General features: G+C 38.8%; 1 protein-coding gene across 4 annotated transcripts; it reads left to right on the forward strand.

The window, feature by feature from the left end:
- Window positions 1-221: 221 nt before the first annotated feature.
- LOC107225071 (glutamine--fructose-6-phosphate aminotransferase [isomerizing] 2) lies at window positions 222-19,063 on the forward strand. Of its 4 annotated transcripts, XM_015665381.2 has the most exons (15): window positions 222-404; window positions 10,469-10,576; window positions 10,982-11,071; window positions 11,163-11,306; window positions 11,415-11,581; window positions 11,661-11,802; window positions 13,319-13,342; window positions 14,632-14,652; window positions 15,840-15,997; window positions 16,088-16,327; window positions 16,421-16,619; window positions 16,703-16,947; window positions 17,035-17,190; window positions 17,276-17,404; window positions 17,534-19,063. In XM_015665381.2, exons 1-15 carry the CDS (start codon window positions 398-400, stop codon window positions 17,777-17,779), a joined length of 2,076 nt encoding a protein of 691 aa, XP_015520867.1. In that variant the 5' UTR covers window positions 222-397; the 3' UTR covers window positions 17,780-19,063. The 4 variants fall into 4 exon arrangements, with proteins under 4 accessions (XP_015520867.1, XP_046593433.1, XP_015520869.1 ...); XM_046737477.1 differs by lacking the exon at window positions 14,632-14,652; XM_015665383.2 differs by lacking the exon at window positions 13,319-13,342.
- Window positions 19,064-19,187: the final 124 nt, after the last annotated feature.

Below are 19,187 nucleotides of genomic sequence, written 5' to 3' on the forward strand. Positions count from 1 at the left end.
CATACAAATGATCCGGAAAAAAGTGCAGAAGGGGTTTAAAAGTTGAATGAAAATAATTTTTAAAAAAATAACTAACAAGTTACGGGTCGTCGGTAGAATCGAATTTACGGACGGAACCGCGGTGCGATTGACGCGACAGTTTCGTGCGGCGGCGGCTGAGCGTAAGGCAAAGCCGTGTTGGACGGTTTCAACGCATACATAGAAAACAGCAGGTGCGGCCAGCGGCAGGGCTGTCAATGAAGCGTCGTGTTCGCGTATACGCGTGCCATAAAAAGTGTGCAACGAGCCGCGTATCGGCTCAGATGCCTGCAAGGCTGCAAGGAGTCAGTACCGTCTCGCTTAATCGAGTTACTCTGTATCTACGTGGCGCCTGACCGAGTGACAACAAATCGACAGCATGTGCGGTAAGTCGAAATTGACGTAATACGCGAAACGCCACGGAATCGAGTCAATCAAGTGCCTGCGCCCTCGCTTCTTCACGTCCGTACAACTGCGCGTATACGTGTTACGGTGGGTTGTAGACGTATCGTCGGTTGGAAAAAACCCGCGCACTACGAATCCCACGCGTTACAAGTTTGTCGCACGCTTTTTCCAACAGATGTTTAAGGATATTTGCCCCACGGTTGGGGAAACCTGACAAAGATTTACGGAATGCGAAACGTTATCGTTGATTTTTTCAATCCAAGAGAAGAAACAACGTCGAAACGTTATTCGATTCGACGCAACACTCTGCGATATAAATTTTTACCGAAACTCGATTTACGCGTATACGATGCGTCGATCGTACTTTAAAAAAAAAATAAAAAAAAAAAAAAAAAAACAAAAAGATTTATAATTGTATGGGTGAATGTTACGGAATTTAAACGCCCGGAATTTTACAGTAACGTGCATAATGAAGCTGTTCGTAATTGATGTTCGACAAATTTTTATCAAGAATAAATTATTTTGACCGAATTATTATATACAGACGTACAATCATCGTTGATCCGCATAATCGTTCATCTGGTATGATTAATTAAAACACGAATCGTTGTAGCATGGGGATAATCGAAAAAAAAACAAAAAAAAAAACGTGACTAATAATTTTGAATAATAACTAGAATCACGTTTATTGATAATTTTCATTATCTTTAGAACGACGTGTAAACGTTATCACTGATATTAATCGTCGGACCGTTCTTTACTTTGGAATTTATGAATGCGTCACTCGAAACGTCGTCATTTTTATATTCTCATTTACTTTCGGAGGATTTAATCAGTGCCAAATATTTTTTTTTTTTTAATGCATCAGCCTTTAAATGTATAAATTGCAATTACTCGATAACGAACAAAAGAAACACGTATTGGTTTAATAATTATTTCACATAACGTGCCCGTACGTAATGTATGTATGTAATTTAGAATCTGTTGGCATAAAATCTTATACCCTCTGTTATCCGATTGAGTGTCTGAAAAATTTCTCTCACTTGGTCGAACCGTACAAGCAAATTTCTTTATTTAAATAGAATCGCGAAAATAGAATATCAATTACGATTTTTTTTTTCTCGCCATAGTGTTCGAATTTTTACAGTATATGAAAACGTGCGCATTATCGTTCGCTGTTTTTCACGATTCAGTAAAAATACAGCGAATTTATTTTGTGGCAACGTTATCAATTCTTTTCCTGCGCTACTTTTATCGCCACGTCCAAAGTAGAAATCCTGCTAAACTTCGACGGAACGGAAGGAAACGAGATAGGGAATCAGGTCGGTATTGCAGACATATGCGCACATTTCTTTGCCTCAGCACAGACCATGATTTCGGCCACACTAACAGTAACACTGATTTATCCGCATCCGCGCAGAGCTGTCGAATGTGTAACAACGATATAATTATATTGATATCCCATGATAATATCATTACCGCCAATCGTAATTTATAGAACCGTCTTCGCCTGCAGTGGGTGGATTTTTTCACTGACGCAATTCCTCGTCGTCGTAACGTGTATACTTGATTTTGGTATACGCGCATGTAAAGCTCTAAATATTTATGCCGCAAGTCTTACAAAGATAGGAATAGAACGCACGTATCGGAGTTTCAACTTTGACACGCAGTGGAAAATTATATACGAAGAGCGAATTGCACGCTCAGCTATACCCGTGCCGGAAAATATAGAAAGAAAAAAAAACAGATAAAACTTTACACTACGACATTATAATGAAGTCAACATAGATAAAGATTAAGAATTTTCTTACTTGTATAAGTACGGTACATTCGATCAAACTGACAGTGAATCATACCGCAGCTATTTGCGCTACCGGCCACTTTCGAACCTTTCATTTCTTTGCACACTGATAAATGGGCATGAAATTTTTATACAATAATACATATTGTGATATTAAATGCAAAGAATTCTTCGGAACGGATTCGATGTATCGAATAGTTGAACAAAGTTTCGTGAATCTTCGAAAATAATTGACTAATTGGCAGCTGGCCGATAATTATATCGCGATGGAAATTTCAGCATGAGATTTAAAATCCACCTGCAGATCATCTGTACAACTACGTAACACTTGAAGAGGGAATTTTTTATAAAGTAAAAATTCAACTACGCAGTGTGTGGTGTATTAAAAAAAAAATAAAAAATATCACCAACGTTAGATTTAGCCGAGTGGAAAGTACGCGGCTTGTACGAAATCAGTTGTGAAAAATTTGTTTGCTTTGATTAGAGTCCCAAAGTTGGTGTTTGCCACACGATTGAGCAGCTCGCTAACAGTCAGTCAGCCCCGACTTGAGATAATATCAGAGTTTAGCGTATAAATTATTATCATTATTAATGTAACGATTCCGAGGATTCGATCGTGACCATTCAACAGTAAACGAACGATATAATAATTTCCGCAATCCACAACTGCGGACGAAAGTACGTAATAACAAATATTGGATAAAAGAAGAGAGACTTCGTGGCAGGAAAATAAAGAGATAACGAATCTGCACGTCAGCGGGTTCTCGGTTTTGTCGCCGACATATTGCAAAATCCGAATCGTTCGGCAATGGCCAATGTGGCATTTCTATCAGCAGCGCGCGTTATAACGCGAGAGTGAAAGTTTCGGAGCAACCAAGGCAGGTATGGATGTGTGGAGACGGATGTAGGTGTGGAAAATACACGCATATGGCAGGGGCGAGAGGAGAGCGAGAGCCTGGCATGTCCAAGGAATGAGTGGCTGACATTTAAAGCCCTGGTGTAATATGCCAAGAGACCGGAGATCGGACGCGATCGAGGATGAAAAAGTATTGCGATGGGGTGTGACGTCCACCCCGAAGCACGACCATCACGTATACCCTTTATACGTGTGACTGCGTGCAAGCATTTACATGCGCCCGTATGTAAAATTGTTGGCATTACACTCTAAAACCGGTTGAAAACCGGTATACCAGCTACTTACTTGAACCCCGTGCAGTCACTTTGGCAAATATATATATATATATATATATATATATATATGCGTATAGAAATGACACTTATTCAATTTATTATACGATGCATCGAAAATTGCTTGAAATAGGAGCCACGTGGATTTAAATTACATTTTACGTATAATTTATACAGTTCCTTTGACATTAAACAAAGTTTACGAAGAAAAATGTCAAGGTTATCTTTATCTGGTATCCCGTGGGGAAAAAAATTCGTGCACCAAACACAACAAGGAGGGGTAAAATTATAATAGAGATCGTTGGGCGGTGTGATAACCATATAAAGCAGTTCAGGCTTTTGGAATCAATCTGGACTTCGTGATTCGTCGCGTGTATATATAGATAATGTCTGGCATTGAGTACTTTGTCGTACTTTCAATGCTAGATTACTATCGAATGAATTCTGCCCGATAAGCATTCCCTTAGTTTTCAAGTCGGACTTATATATCCTAATTGAGTATAAATTGTCATATATATGGCGTGGTCTCTTTGACGTTATACCGGCACCCCAATTAACACTTGAACGTCACTCTTTTCTGCAATATTTTCGGAAAATTTCTAAAATGCCATAAATAATATTCTTATATCGTATCGTTCCAATATAACGAATATTAGTATCACAGTTTGTTTTCCCCTTTTTCGAACAGTGTGTATAAATCTAATTATCCTAATCAACTGGCCAAGCATGTAAAAACAGGTAAAGCAAGTGTCGAAATGGCGAAAAGAATGGGCAACCTTTCGTGTTTGATTCGTTTGTACATGTAATACCTACGCCGCGTTTGAAAGCGTGGAATTTTGCGATGATTAAATATAGTATCGTTTCGGGAGGGTATAATACGTTAGTCTTGACGATAATCACCGGTGTGAATTATTTCGAGAGAGGCATGAATATGCACGGCGAATTTAACGTAATAACCGGTCTCGGAATGTGAAAAATCGACTGGTGGAAAGAAGTGGTGGATGAAAAACCGTGCTCACAATCGTAACGTTTGAAATATCCAAGATCGAGTGAGCAATAAAAAGAGAAATAATATGCGACAAAAGTTTTATGCCTGCAAGGCTATCGTTCGACACGTTAGTCCGTATAACGATTATACGTTAACGAAAAAGAGATAAGAGACTCGAGTACAACTAGATTCGTGCATATCGAAATACAAGAAAGTGAAATTCAACGTATCTTCGTTATGCCTGAGTTTGGGTTGAATTATTTTTAGAACGCTGGTTCGAAACGCACGTGGGTACGAGTAAAATGGCGTAATACTTGCCGCCGCATACGTACAGGTATAACATGAATATCGACTTGAACCGAGACGAGTGAAAAAATTTCTTTACAGGAATTGAAACCGTTAAAAATAAAAAATGTCTAATTGTAGGAAGAAACTTCGATGACCAACTTTGCACGGTTCGTTATACCTCGTTTATCATTCTCTCTTTGAAATTTAACCAATTCGCATTTACGAAAGTGAAAATACATTACAAGCTGCTAGTTCGTTTTCTACACAGATCAGATCCTTTGCGTAACTCGCTCGTTAATTGGCTAAACCTAAACGCAAAATTTCTCACAAGTGAAAAATAAATAATTTCCAAATTCGAAATATGCTTCGAGAAAATCAAACAGAATTATACGATAACGACGAATTAATAATTAAGTTAGAAAATCAAGAACCCCTCTATTTTTTTTGAAAACCATACACGGGCGATGCAGCTCTCGTTAACTTTCCTTCACGCTTCAGAGCCAGAGTAGACGTGACTTAATCGAAATATCAATAATAAATAATGGCCTATCGAATGATAATCGGTGGAGCTGAAATTAGTCAAGACACGTCGGTGACTGAATTCTGACAAGCAGAGTTTCGAAAGAGTCAAAAGTGGGTGACGCATTCGTTTCAATAATCGCAAATTTACACGCCTTATGCGGTGATTCGATTCAAATTTATTCGGTCATAGACCGAAAGAGAATAAGTTGTTTTTTTATTTTTTTGTTTTATCAACGTTCTAATCAGATCAATCAATATCTGACTGCTTGAAGTGGAGTAGGAATTATTTTAATTAAACGAGGCGCAATTTGAACCGAAAGTAAAATGGTTTTACGATCGTTTCAGTCGAGATGGAAATTTTGCTGTATATAAGATGCGATACGCTGCGCGTGTTGATCGATAATTGTAACAAAAGAAGAAAAAAAGAAGAAAAGTATAGGATTATTCCGATCGACGCACATTATTATTATCTTTACAATCAACGACCCTTTATCTGTATACACGTATTTTGCATTAAGAATAATTCCGATTATCACAAAGCTGCAGTGCAATAACAGCGAATAATTGATTGCAGTACCTGCCGAGACACGACACAATATCGTTTGATGGACAAAAATGACTTACAATAAACGATAATCATGGACATATATATATATATATATAAAAAAAAGTCGAAATTGATAAAAATCTTAACGACTGCAACATAATTACGACAGATTCTTCTGTCATTTTACTCACGTGTTCTGCGACAGTTTGTAGAACCGGGATGAAGGGCCTCGAAATTGAAAATTATCTTCCTCCTACACTGCAAGCACCGGCAGCATGTAATCGCCTAACTAAGCCACAGCTGTGTAACGAATGCGATTTTATTTCATCACGTTTTCCGCCGTCTCGTCGTGCAGTGAGTAATAACGCGTGCGAGTTTCCCTGAAAAAAATAAAATATGAGCGTGAATTACGGTGTTTTATCAACTCATATTTTATGACGAGGGTATAAATATGCGAGTTGCGAGGCAAAGCAAAGAATGTGGATCACGGCGATGGATAGGAAACGAAAATACGGCGTCACGTTCCGTTTGTAACGTAATATCGCCCAGCCGATACACTGTTGATCATTGCAGAAAGGTTAGCAAATTTTGTCTCAGCAAAATAAAAACATTACCAACAATCCTTATATCGTTACGCTGGTTTTCTTTTTTTTTTCTCAATTAAATAATTCCAATATTACATGCAAGACATTTTATAGACGTGTGTATAATGTTGTATAATCGGGGGCACTGAAGTTTCACTGGCTAACATTATTAAGGCGTGCATGAATATATATACATGTATAATATATATATATATATATATGTATATTGATAATTTAGAAAGTTTCCTCAATCACATCTCTACCGGAGTCTGTAAACATTTTAAGAGACGTGAAGACATTTCTATCGGTGTATCATATTTTACGTGCCTGCATTACCGAACAAAGTTAACGCGTCAATTTTTTAACAGATCAGCAAAATTGCAAAGAAAAAACAGAAAAAAATGTCACTAGATAATCTGTATTTGTAAAGATATTTTCCCCTTTGCTCGTGTATACCACATACATTAAAATTTTTTCAACAATGTTCGTTTTGTCATGAATTGCCATTGATATCCTAATCATCGTATTCATCGTGACGAAGAACAAAACACGAAATCGGAACGTGTGTCAATGTCGGAAAAAATAAAACAGCAACAATAATAATAGCAACAATGAGAGCAATAATAATAAAAAAACTAATATGAGTGGTTCGGGGGAAAAAAGAGAACCCCGAAAAATCTACTTGTGAAAATATTTGATACATACGTTTCAAGTGGATGAGCATGATATGTTTTATCGTATCTCGTGGATCTCCAGTCGTAGAGACTGACTCGCATCTGACAATGCGGGACATTGTTAAACGTCTTATAGATCCATTACGTCGTACCTAATTTTGGATAAGATTTATCTGGCCACATGATTTTATCGAGAGAAGCATCTCTCTTTGTCGCGAATACCTGATATACACATATCGTTAGAATTGCTAGTAAAACATATGGGTATGGTAAGTCTTAAGATCAATCTCTCGATAATTTGCTATCTCAAATGTTATTTAATCATTGGACTAAAATCAGGACAGTCATCGAATTGACAGTGAAAACGAGATCCGATGATAAAATCTCGCCAGAGGTAAGCCGAGAAACGAATTACCGAGTCTGTAACTATTCACCCTTTGAACTATTCACAAAGAGATCAATATGATATTTGTAGACTTTTTTTATTTACTTATTTTTTTTTTTTCTTCTGTCGCACAAAGAAAAATTGAATTATTCATCAACAGAGCAAAGATGACAAGGTTTGACGGATTTTTTACTGCGAGTCCTTGACGAAGAAAATATTTAAATATTTGTAACTATGTTTAAGGTATAAATTAAATATACTATTCTGCCCGCAAACTCGGGTTCGGGTACTTTTTTCTCTTTTATTCACATGTAATAATAAATTTATCGGTCGTGTGTGGCTGTAAGCGAAAGTTTGGGCAATACGTGCTCCGAGCGTGTCTGCGTGCATCGAGCAAATTTACACCCGCGTCTCATGCCGCAATTATTACGTATTAGCGAGATTTTAGCATATCCGCGCGGTTTTGCGCCTATATACCTTGTGGCTATAATAGCGGTATATTTTTTATGCAACGTGATATAACGGGAGTCCTAGACCGGCGGTAAGTGCAGCGGCAAATTTCCCTTTCACTTATTAACCTACAAGTTTCAAATATCGTTATTACAGTTCGTCTCCCTCGGTGACGAAATTTACGGTAGTGATTTTTCGAGCCTGAATAAATTTCAATCGCGGATAGGAGACGGAACATTTTGTGGGATATAGCTGTCGTAAGACTTTCGGTGTAATATAATGTCACAGCGAAATAGAACCGCACCGCGAATGTTTGATGGTTAAAAGTCTCGCAGCTTATCGCTTTTTGAAAAAAGCAAAATTCAATCGGAATACCTGATCTTCAGACTATTATTATATTGGGTAGAATACAACGATATTAGCCTACCTGGCTTAGTCGATAAGAGTAAACAGCATTGATGTATTCATGCCGCTGTGCAATATGCGCCATTAAACAATAATCGATTTATTATGTCCCATCCTCGTGCCGCGATCATCAGAACGCGATACGAGATCGATATCGCATTTCTTGTCGATAGATATCGTACACGGTACGTAGGTACATGAAACAGTGGAAAACGCTCGATGACGGCAATAATTAGTGACATTGGTACATACCAATTTTGAACAGTGTATTTGATACCGCTGTTTCAAAGTCTTTGATTCATCGCCAGGAGTTGCCTACTCCTGCGAAAATTGTTGATAACAATTCAGAATGGCTAAGTGACTCGACATATTGTTTATCAATTCGCGGATCCTGCACCAACTAATACATTGAGATTAAGATTCCGGGAAAAAAAGGTCAGAAGATATCAGAGGCCTGGTTGCTATTCCACTACTATGAATAGGGACGATTGTCCCGTCGCGAAATGCAAAGTGACAGTGCTAAACTCATTGTCAGTCCGAATCGAAGAAGAGCTGGCTGCAGCGTTGTCTGCCATCGACAGTCTTGAATCTTAATACTCGTCGTCCTTTCGCCAGTTCGCAACGGAAATTCTTTGGTTCAAAGTTACCCGGGTTCAGGCTGATGATCCGACGACCGGCTCACCTTTGCATCAACGGAGAGAGAAGGAGAAAGAGAAAGAGAAAGACAGAGAGAAAGAGAGTCGCGTTATCCATAAATTTATACCTTCACCTGCGAGCGGCTTGTTCACGATGAAAAACAAGCCTTACGTGGAATTTTAAGAGGATCATGGACAGCGAACAGTGACGTCGAAGAAAGAAAGGCTTGGGGCTGTTATTCGGGCGGATGAGCCCAGCTCACAACAAACGTGGCACTGTTCACTGTCCATGGATATTCCGGCTCTGCGTGGCGGGTGAAAACCGGGAACCGGAATCGCTGGAAGTACAAGGACAATTGATACGACGTTCACTGTGAGTTCATACCGTTGCTCGCACTTGACACTTGGGCAGTCGATACGCGTGACAAACGATCGGTATTTACTGTTTAAAATACTTTTTCAATGGAATTATTAGCAACGCGACGAAGGCCAGCCGTCGATAGCGAAAATCCGATGACAACCATTTTTTTTTTCTCTTGCTTTCCTTTTTTTTTACTCGTGATCTTTACCTGCTGCCTGCACATGTATGTATATTGTATGGGTATAATTGATGAGGCGATAGCGGAACGAGTGTCTGGCGGATTGGGCACAGGATTATCTTGGATTACCAACGTGCCACTCTTGGCGGGCTTCAAAGCTCCTAAATACAACCGTCGAAGCTTGTTCTTTCCAAATTTCTTGATTGTCGCAACCAAAATGAGCGATCGTCAACTCCTCGTATTCTTATCGTCAGCCCGGAAAATCGATTCTGTATACGAATATTTTCTACCGCAGCTATCGCTACGATCAGGAAGCATAGAAAGCTCGAGTGCATCGTGTCATATCAGCTCTCACTCGTGTTTCTTTCGTAGGTTCGTCGTGCATTCGATAGAATTCGATACCCGAGAATCTAGTTTCACTGTTCGAAGAGCGCCCGGAGGTTATTTTCACTCTTGTTATTCCATAGTTTAAATACATCGAGTTCCACCACTTAGCGAACCATTCTCTCTGACCTTGTCGTTCTCTCGGCATTAGTTCGTTATGCTCGTATCTAATGGAACGTCTATGGATGAAAGGGAATGTGGCACCGTAGCCACGTCGGTACGTGTAGATGTAAAGTTCTACCGAAATCGAAAGGCCGCCGTTTGAGAGTAATTATCAAGGACACGGGCATTCTAAGATGACTGGCAACCTGACGAGATTACCGTTTCACATTTCGTCGAGTATACAGAAAGAACTCCGGCGTGTGTAATGTTAAAAGCTCGGTTAAAAGTCGAACAAATATTATGACAGACTGTATAATCTGTATTATCTTATTAACTTTTATCTTTCATAGACAAATATGGTTTCTCTCTTTGGAGCATTGAAAAATTGAACACGAGGGACAAAAGGCAGAGCCTTGGGTGCGAGCCTGAATAATAAATTATAATTCATGAGACTGGGGATCAAATTTGGCAGCATGATCAAGGGGACTGTCCAAATTTCGACCTAGCGTTGTTTCAATTCTGTATATTATTATATTATTATACTTGTCCGCAGGAATATTTGCATACCTCAACTATCTCACGCCGAAGAGCAGGAAAGAAATTCTTGAGCTGCTTGTTGGCGGACTGAAGAGACTCGAATACCGTGGATATGATTCAGCCGGTAAATCACCCAAATATTTGAATTACTAATAATTTGCGGTTTTGACCGAGACTCTCAGCTAGACGAAACATAATATGTAAATACACTATAGAGAATATATCGACGTGAAAAAAATGTTTATACCTCTATCGTATATCGCGAGGACATTTCTTTGTTTAATAAGAAAAAAGAAAGAGGGTAAAGAAAAACCAAAACCTGCCGCAGCCTTCACGACATTCGAATTAGTTTTTTTTTTTCTCTTTTTTTCTCAATCGCGAAATCGGTGCAGCCTTTCTCATTCGAGCGACAAGTTTTAAGGTCGAAATTTTGAATGTATTTCTTGCATTCCTTTACACGGGATGTAGCATGTAGATATGTTTGTTAATCTTTACCATAAATCTTTATTACGATCCTTTCATTCCGCAGGCGTCGCACTCGATTCTTGCGATGGAAAGGACATCGCCGTCATCAAGAAGCAAGGAAAGGTTCAAGCGTTGGAGGACGAGATCTTGAAAAGTATGCCGCAGGCCTTGGTCGCAATTAATACCGACCAACGATTGAACACGGAACCCTTTTAATAACTTTCTTCGTTTTATTCTCCCCTCAGACGAAAAGCTCGACTTCGATGAAACGACGCTAAGCCACGTCGGAATAGCTCACACACGTTGGGCGACTCACGGAGTTCCATCGGAAGTGAATTCTCACCCGCAGCGTTCCGACATCGAGCACTCGTTCGTAGTTGTCCACAACGGTAAGATTCTCGATACCCGCGAGTGATAAAAATTCAACTGCAAATGGCAATCTGTCCGTACAAACATCGACCGCATCCGTAAACTGATACCAATTCCATACACCGCAGGTATCGTGACGAACTACAAGGAAGTGAAGACCCTGCTTCAGCACAGAGGTTACTGCTTCGAGAGCGAGACGGACACTGAAGTAATCGCGAAGCTTGTTCATCACCTGTGGACCCAGCATCCGAACTACTCGTTCCGCGAATTGGTCGAGCAAGTGATTCAGCAATTGGTGCGTTTTAGAAGTTCCAAGTTTCGAGACGTTGTCGATAAGACGGCTTGTAATTCTCTGTCATTGTATGTTGAATCAGGAGGGAGCTTTCGCTCTTTGCTTCAAGAGCAAACATTTCCCCGGTGAGTGTGTCGCTACTAGGCGAGGATCGCCTCTGCTAGTTGGTATCAAAACCAAAACTAGACTCGCCACCGACCACGTACCGATTCTTTATGGCAAGGGTGAGTATCTGGCGGTCTGGCGTGTGGGTTAGAGCAGGACGGAAAAATTGAAGTAAAGAAAGAAGGAAGGAAAAAACTTCAAGTGTTTGACGATACTTGGTTTCAGCGTTAGGTGTCACTTAATAAAAAAATCGAGTATGTACTTGCAAACAGCGATAGATTGATTTGACGGGTGGAATCAGGAGGAGATTAACGGTGTTAAATTCAAGTATCCAGCTGTCGAATCAGTGGAGAAAACTGATAGAGATAAAAGAAACGGCGTCTAAATGTCTGTATGCATATTTAATTTTATTCCCTGAGTATGTTTAAGAACGGCGGAATACTCAGGCGACGATTACGGACGGATGGTAAAGCAAAGAGCTGTGAAAAAGCGAGGTCATAGAGAAATGAAAATCGAAAAATGAAGAAGAGAAAAGAAAAAAAAAAAAAGAAAAGAGAAAGAAAAAAACACCTGGTGATGGAATAATAATGACATTGTAATTAACAGAATATTAATTATTTGGTATACTTCTATACGAACTATATTGGCATATACGTCAAAGCTGTAAATACGTACAGGCTTACATGTATACACGGTCAGAGTTGTAAATTAATAGTTGAAATAAGCAGTAGATTAATCGGTTGATATCCCGAATATTATCTCCTTTTCCCCTGTTCCAAATGTATAACGTTACATACACGTCCACAATTGCATATTTAACATAGCCGTATAATTGCGTTCTTTTTCTAACTTATCGCATATCGTATTAACTCAACGCAACCCTTGCACGATTTGTATTGCACGTATTAACGCTAGATTGATCGCATGAACTAAAGTAAATTCGCAATAATAAAAAGAGAACTAACGAATCGCGCGATACTAACAAATTGTACAGTTGCCAATCGCACGTCTGCCTAAACTAATATTTTGCACTATTTGCGTCACGGGTATCTTACGATGCACGCGCCACCGAGTATCCATGTCATATGATTAGACGATAATTTATTTTTAACGAATCATCGTACGCATACAACTTCTGCATTCATTGTAAACAGAAATCATTCGTGTAGATGTTTTATATTTACTTCGAAACACCGCAGAAAGCCGGAATTAATTGTAAAATGAAATTAGTATTAATATTTCACTCAATAATTGTACATGGGTATTTTTTTTTTTTCGCGTACCTAATATTACTCAACTAAAATGCAAATGTTGCAAAATTTAGCGCATCAAAATTTTGGAATACAGGTGAAATTTTTTATCGAATATATACAGAGTCCTCTCCAATACCGGCATAAATAAATAACATATTCACAAATTTGCGTTTAACTGCAGGTTGCCAATTGTAGTTATATGATTTATTACGTTTAGTTTATGTGTTTAGTGAGTTGATTCCAATTATTAGTATTATATTAATTGCCAGTGGTTTATACGTAGATTTGAAAGAATTATCTAATTTTGATATGGATACTACATGAGAATGTTTATTTTGCATGAATCGTCCCCGATTTGCACCCCAACTTTCTGCCTGAACAGATGACTTCCCACTCAAAGCCAAAGGTATACACACTATTTGAGTACTTTAATCTTATAAAGTTGCAAATTGTTGAATGACGTAAAAAGATTGCGTCATTTATAATTTCTTATCCTAATTTTTTATTACCTATCTCTCAATTATACGCTTCGCTACAAATTTTTACTTATCGAGACTTGTTTGCCTGTCTATTTGGTTATTTACTCGGTTTTCGGATATTCTTCATTTCCGACCTTTCAATATGGTCATCGTGAAAAATCAACGTTTATCTTTCGCAATTCCGAACATGTTGTCCAACGGCAAGTGAAACTGCACGAAAATATAATAATAACAACAACAATAATAATAATAATAATCTATTATTGTTCCATGTATAATTATACTCACATCTTGTTTTTACGTCACCTGATATTTAACACGGTGTAACCATTCTTTTTTTCTATTAACTTGTTTGTTTGTTTGTTTGTGCAAAAAATCACGCGAGTAACTGCAAGTGTATAATCGAGACGAATAGTCAATATCGAAAAACTGATAGGAACGGAGTATAGATGTAACGGACCAAATTGCTGATGACATGCTCGTTGAAACTTCACGTCCGATTATTGAAAAAAAAAATACCGACGAAAAAGAGATACTGGAAGAAGCATAATTGTATTCGTCTCCATAAATTCGTCCCGTAGTAAAATGATTTTGTTCACTTAGAGATTTGTCGATTTGTTTTTGTTGTCATATATATAGTATATATATATATATATATATATGTATATCTTTTTTTTTTTAAATGAATTTCTGTTGAATTATTTTGCTTCATCTGTGTGTTAAAAATTTCTCAATTTTAAACGCGTAGAAAGTAATTGAGCTGCACTCAGTGCTGAACGAACATTTGATGAAGTGATTACCGTTCACGGAATGTTTTTAAAGTCACTGCATATTTAATACAGTGTCATTCTCATTTGCTCATTCAGCACTGAATCTTTTTCTATACGTATATGTCGGAGTGAAAATATTCAGAGAAGGACGAGGTGATTGAAAAATATTTAATATATTTAAAAATAGCTCATTCAGTTTTTCTCAAATTCATCGAACATTAGACAATTGATGATTTATCATTACGGTCTACATGTGGTAAAACCAAATTCTTCGTCCTTTTCCGAATCTCAGTTATAGTTTCGAAAATAGAATTTTTGCATGTGTTTTTTTTTTTTTTTTAACTATATTCCTGTTTTGTACCGTATTATGTTATGTTTATATCTTTTAGCATGGTTTGCTGACTAATGTTTTTTTTTTATTTTTCCCCTTTCTCCCTGATTTGCAGAAGGTGACACAGCTCCCCAAGGTATTACTTTATACTCAGTTTTATGCTACTCCTTTGCTATTGTTCCTTTTACGTGCTTCTTTTTCTGTCGTCTTCTTGTTTTATGTATTTATTTCATTTGATGTTTTTTTGAATTTGAAAAAAGAAATTGTTTTCACCAACGTAAAAAAATCGTGCTTCAAACTTTTTATTTTCATATAAAAATCGTTTAACGCTTGCTATCACACTTCATCCGCAGCAGCTGCGTCTTATAGTGAGCTTATATCGCATAATTCTTTCCAAAATGATCTCATTTTGCTCCCAAATTACTTGTCCAATCCCTTGGCTACGTACGAAACACTTACATTGTATACATACGTATACCTATATTATAAATTGAATTTAAGACTAAATAATCAATATTCAGTAACTTATAAATGTCAAAAAAAAAAAAAAATCGCAGTATGAGATGGTTGTGACAACATTATCGTATTCGTAAATTATTGACATACGATACTTTTATACACAACGAGATCACTTGGTTTAATTATTAATAAATTACCTAAGTTCAATGATGTATATGATTTTTTTTTTCTTTTTTTACTATGTACGTTGCATTTTTTTTTTTATCTGCCAGTTGATACACCTACCTTTACATTTTTTGGGCTATTCTAAGCGGTCTTTAAGCAGATGGTGAAATTCAAATAATCGCTTACTTTCTGGCATGGGGTAGACGCGTCAAAGAGCATGATGGTGCATATTGGAATGACACAACGCAAAATTTCAATAAATTATACCAAGGAAGTTAACAAAAAATTTCGTTACCTGCCACTGTAGTGTTACAAAAATCTATTGTACACATTACGTAAAATCGTGTTGTGTCATTTTGTCACACACATATATGTATATATAGCTCATTATACATATATATGTGTGATAGCCTCCTTGGGACTAAGTTTTCTCACCAAAACTTGGCGAAAGAATATTCCTGCACATAAGAATTTTCACAGGCATCACAATTGCAATACGTTCAACGAGATTTTTTGAAGGGGTTCGGTTCTTGAAGTGAAAGTTTTCCAAGGTTTCATTTGTAAATACTAATGGAACGTAAAAGAAAATTCGTTTCATTTGATGACGATTGCAATTTAAACCGAATGAAATTGTCAGGTGCAGGAAAATTCTTTTTCCCATCATTAAGTGATTCGGACTAACGAAAAATGGTGAAACAGATCATCGCCCCCACGGAAGAGGCTCGGATTTGCCAATTATTCCACGCAGCGACAGCACGTCCGAGTTTCAACCCCTCGAAGACAAGGAGGTCGAATACTTTTTTGCCTCTGACGCGAGCGCCGTGATCGAACACACCAACAGAGTAATTTTCCTCGAGGTAATTAATTTCTCTCACCTTTTGTCCGCTTGCGGTTGGAACGGCCGCACAAGACGTTCCTTGGATAACCGATTCGATGTGTATTCGCAGGACGACGATGTCGCCGCGGTGAAAGACGGAGCGCTCTGCATCCATCGTCTCCGTCGTCTGATGGACGACCCTCACGCTCGTGAGATATGCACTTTGAAAATGGAAATTCAGCAAATAATGAAGGGTAACTACTCGTACTTCATGCAGAAGGAAATTTTCGAACAGCCCGAGTCGGTGGTCAACACAATGAGGGGACGTCTTAATTTCCGGGACGATTCCGTGACTCTTGGCGGTATCAAGGTGGGTCACACGTGGCGTGAGTAACGCGACAACGGCGCTTCACCAACCATTCCCAAACTCCCGAAACCAGAGAATAACCAAACTATCCTTCAGGATTACATACCGGAGATAAAAAGGTGCAGAAGACTGATGCTTATCGGGTGCGGAACCAGCTATCATTCGGCAGTGGCGACCAGACAGCTCCTCGAGGAGCTCACGGAGTTGCCGGTGATGGTCGAACTCGCTTCCGACTTTTTGGACAGAAATACACCGGTCTTCAGGGACGACGTTTGCTTCTTCATATCGCAGTCCGGTAAGGAGAGGTTCAACTTTCTTATTCCGACCTTAATTCGTCTCGAACGTACGGGAACTGGACGTGACGTTTCTGCTCGACAGGCGAGACCGCGGACACTCTTATGGCACTTCGTTACTGCAAGGGTAGAGGAGCGCTAATCGTCGGTGTGACGAACACGGTGGGCAGCAGCATATGTCGCGAGTCTCACTGCGGTGTTCACATAAACGCCGGACCCGAGATCGGTGTCGCAAGTACGAAGGCTTACACATCCCAGTTCATATCTCTGGTGATGTTTGCTCTGGTTATGAGCGAGGACAGAATCTCTCTTGGAAACAGACGGCTCGAGGTTGGTGACGGAACGAGAATTTTTACACGATTGGCGGACGCCGTGGCGGCTTTGGTAACTCTGACGACGCTGTCTCTCTCTTTCCAGATCATCGAAGGACTCAAGAACCTCGACAATCTCATTCGCGAGGTTCTCAAGCTCGACGACAAGGTCAAGGAACTGGCGAAATCTCTGTTCCAGCACAAGTCCCTTTTGATAATGGGTAGAGGGTACAATTTCGCAACGTGCATGGAGGGTGCCCTCGTGAGTTCACATCGACGACACTGATTGTGAGCTACCGTTCGACACAACGACCGGTTATCACTGAATTTTTCTCTCTGTTTCGCAGAAAGTCAAGGAACTAACTTACATGCACAGCGAGGGAATAATGGCCGGTGAATTGAAGCACGGTCCTCTGGCTCTTGTCGACGATTCAATGCCCGTCATCATGATCGTCATGAGGGATCCCGTTTACGTGGTAAGCGTTTACACAAATTTTCGAACGCCGGTGTTTTGTCCGAGGAAGCTCTCTTCCCGCTTCTCGGCTCGTTAATTTCGACGTCCGTACTCGCACGATGAACTGTATAATAATTATAAATTTTCGCAGAAATGCATGAACGCTCTCCAGCAAGTAACAGCCCGAGAAGGAAGACCTATAGTGATATGCGAGGAGGGAGACAAGGAGACGATTGCTCTTGCCGATAGAGTATTGGAGGTGCCGAAGACCGTAGACTGCCTGCAAGGCATCCTTACCGTCATTCCGATGCAACTTTTGTCATTCCACATCGCGGTGTTGCGTGGCTGCAACGTCGACTGTCCGAGAAATTTGGCAAAGTCAGTCACAGTCGAGTAGAGTAGTGTAGGACTCGCATGCAGGATTAGGAATTGCAATTGGCGATAAGGAGAGTCGGTGGATCGTGGCCAATGATGCGTAACGAGGGCTGGATTCTGAGAGGCTGGCTTGTTTACATCGGCATCGACAGTGATTGCCAGGCGTGTATTTACTAGCGAAAAGATTAGAATCTGCGGGACTTGGAGAATTCTAAGGATATACTAAGCAAACTTTGTTCCATTAACTCGAGAGCGGATGGTGCGGGAATAATCTTCGGGAAATATTATTAAAACCGAGTTCTCCGTCGCCGCAAGAGACGATTTGGTAAAATTTCACGGAAATCGAGTTCGATTTGAATTGGTACCGCCCATCGTCGACTTAAAGTAAATACTTGTCAATGATTAGCGCGTGTATGTCAAGTATCGAAATACAACTATTCCAATACGCGAAGAAAAAAATGTTACGGATTGAGGCGTTAGAATGTTTATGTGTGGGTGTGTGTACGCGATATGTAGATGCAGGTGAAATTTTTCACACAGTATGTCATTTCATGCATTTCACGTCACAAGTTTCGGACGGTTATATCTGTAACCAGATACGTCAGTGTGTACGATTAACATCGTTTACCGTATGTTAAAATCTATACATATAAATGTATAGATATTAATGAAATACAAACGAATTATCATACAATGCGAAACTTGTATTGAATAATAAATCAATAATTATAGTTTAAGAATTTCAATATATATATAGTATTGTTGGGGAAAATTGTTATATTTTGTAAACTATTTCGGAAATACTCTGACAAGCTTTTAGCATCGTTTAGACAGCGCTTGTAGGTATTCTGTGATTGTGGTTCATTTGTTGAATCTGATATACTTTATTTATAAGAAGAAAAAAAATCTATGTACGTAGCGTGCGTAAGCACTGTGTATTGTAAACAGTTTAGCTCGAAATACGAAAGTTTTCAAGTCACTTGTAGTAACTGTTCAACACATGGCACGTACCACTTTTCAAATTCATTCTCTGTTCTATATTTCTTTTACTTTCTATCGCGACATTAGTTACCTTGTGACATTCTGTGCTGCAGCTATCGTATTCAGCTACTTAATAGAATCGTGTAAGGATTTTTCTAGAATTATATAATTGAGATTTAGTTAGTTTAATTATTATACACATTCGTCGTCACGCTTAGTTATCACGGTTATAGCTATACTGTATCGGACCAGAATGTAATCTTTGTAATATTGTTAAAATAATATACAATTTACGCACCGTAAAAATAAAAAATTAAAAATCAAAGCAATTAATATCCTGTCAACGAGACTTAATGTTAAAAATTGTTTGCAAATATTGGCAAAGACTAACTGAATTTAGGAATAGTATTTCACAGTAACAAAGCATTTTAGTGAAAAAGCTTTGACAA

This window comes from Neodiprion lecontei, chromosome 1 (genome assembly GCF_021901455.1).
Source record: "Neodiprion lecontei isolate iyNeoLeco1 chromosome 1, iyNeoLeco1.1, whole genome shotgun sequence".
In the NCBI taxonomy this organism is placed as follows: domain Eukaryota; kingdom Metazoa; phylum Arthropoda; class Insecta; order Hymenoptera; family Diprionidae; genus Neodiprion; species Neodiprion lecontei.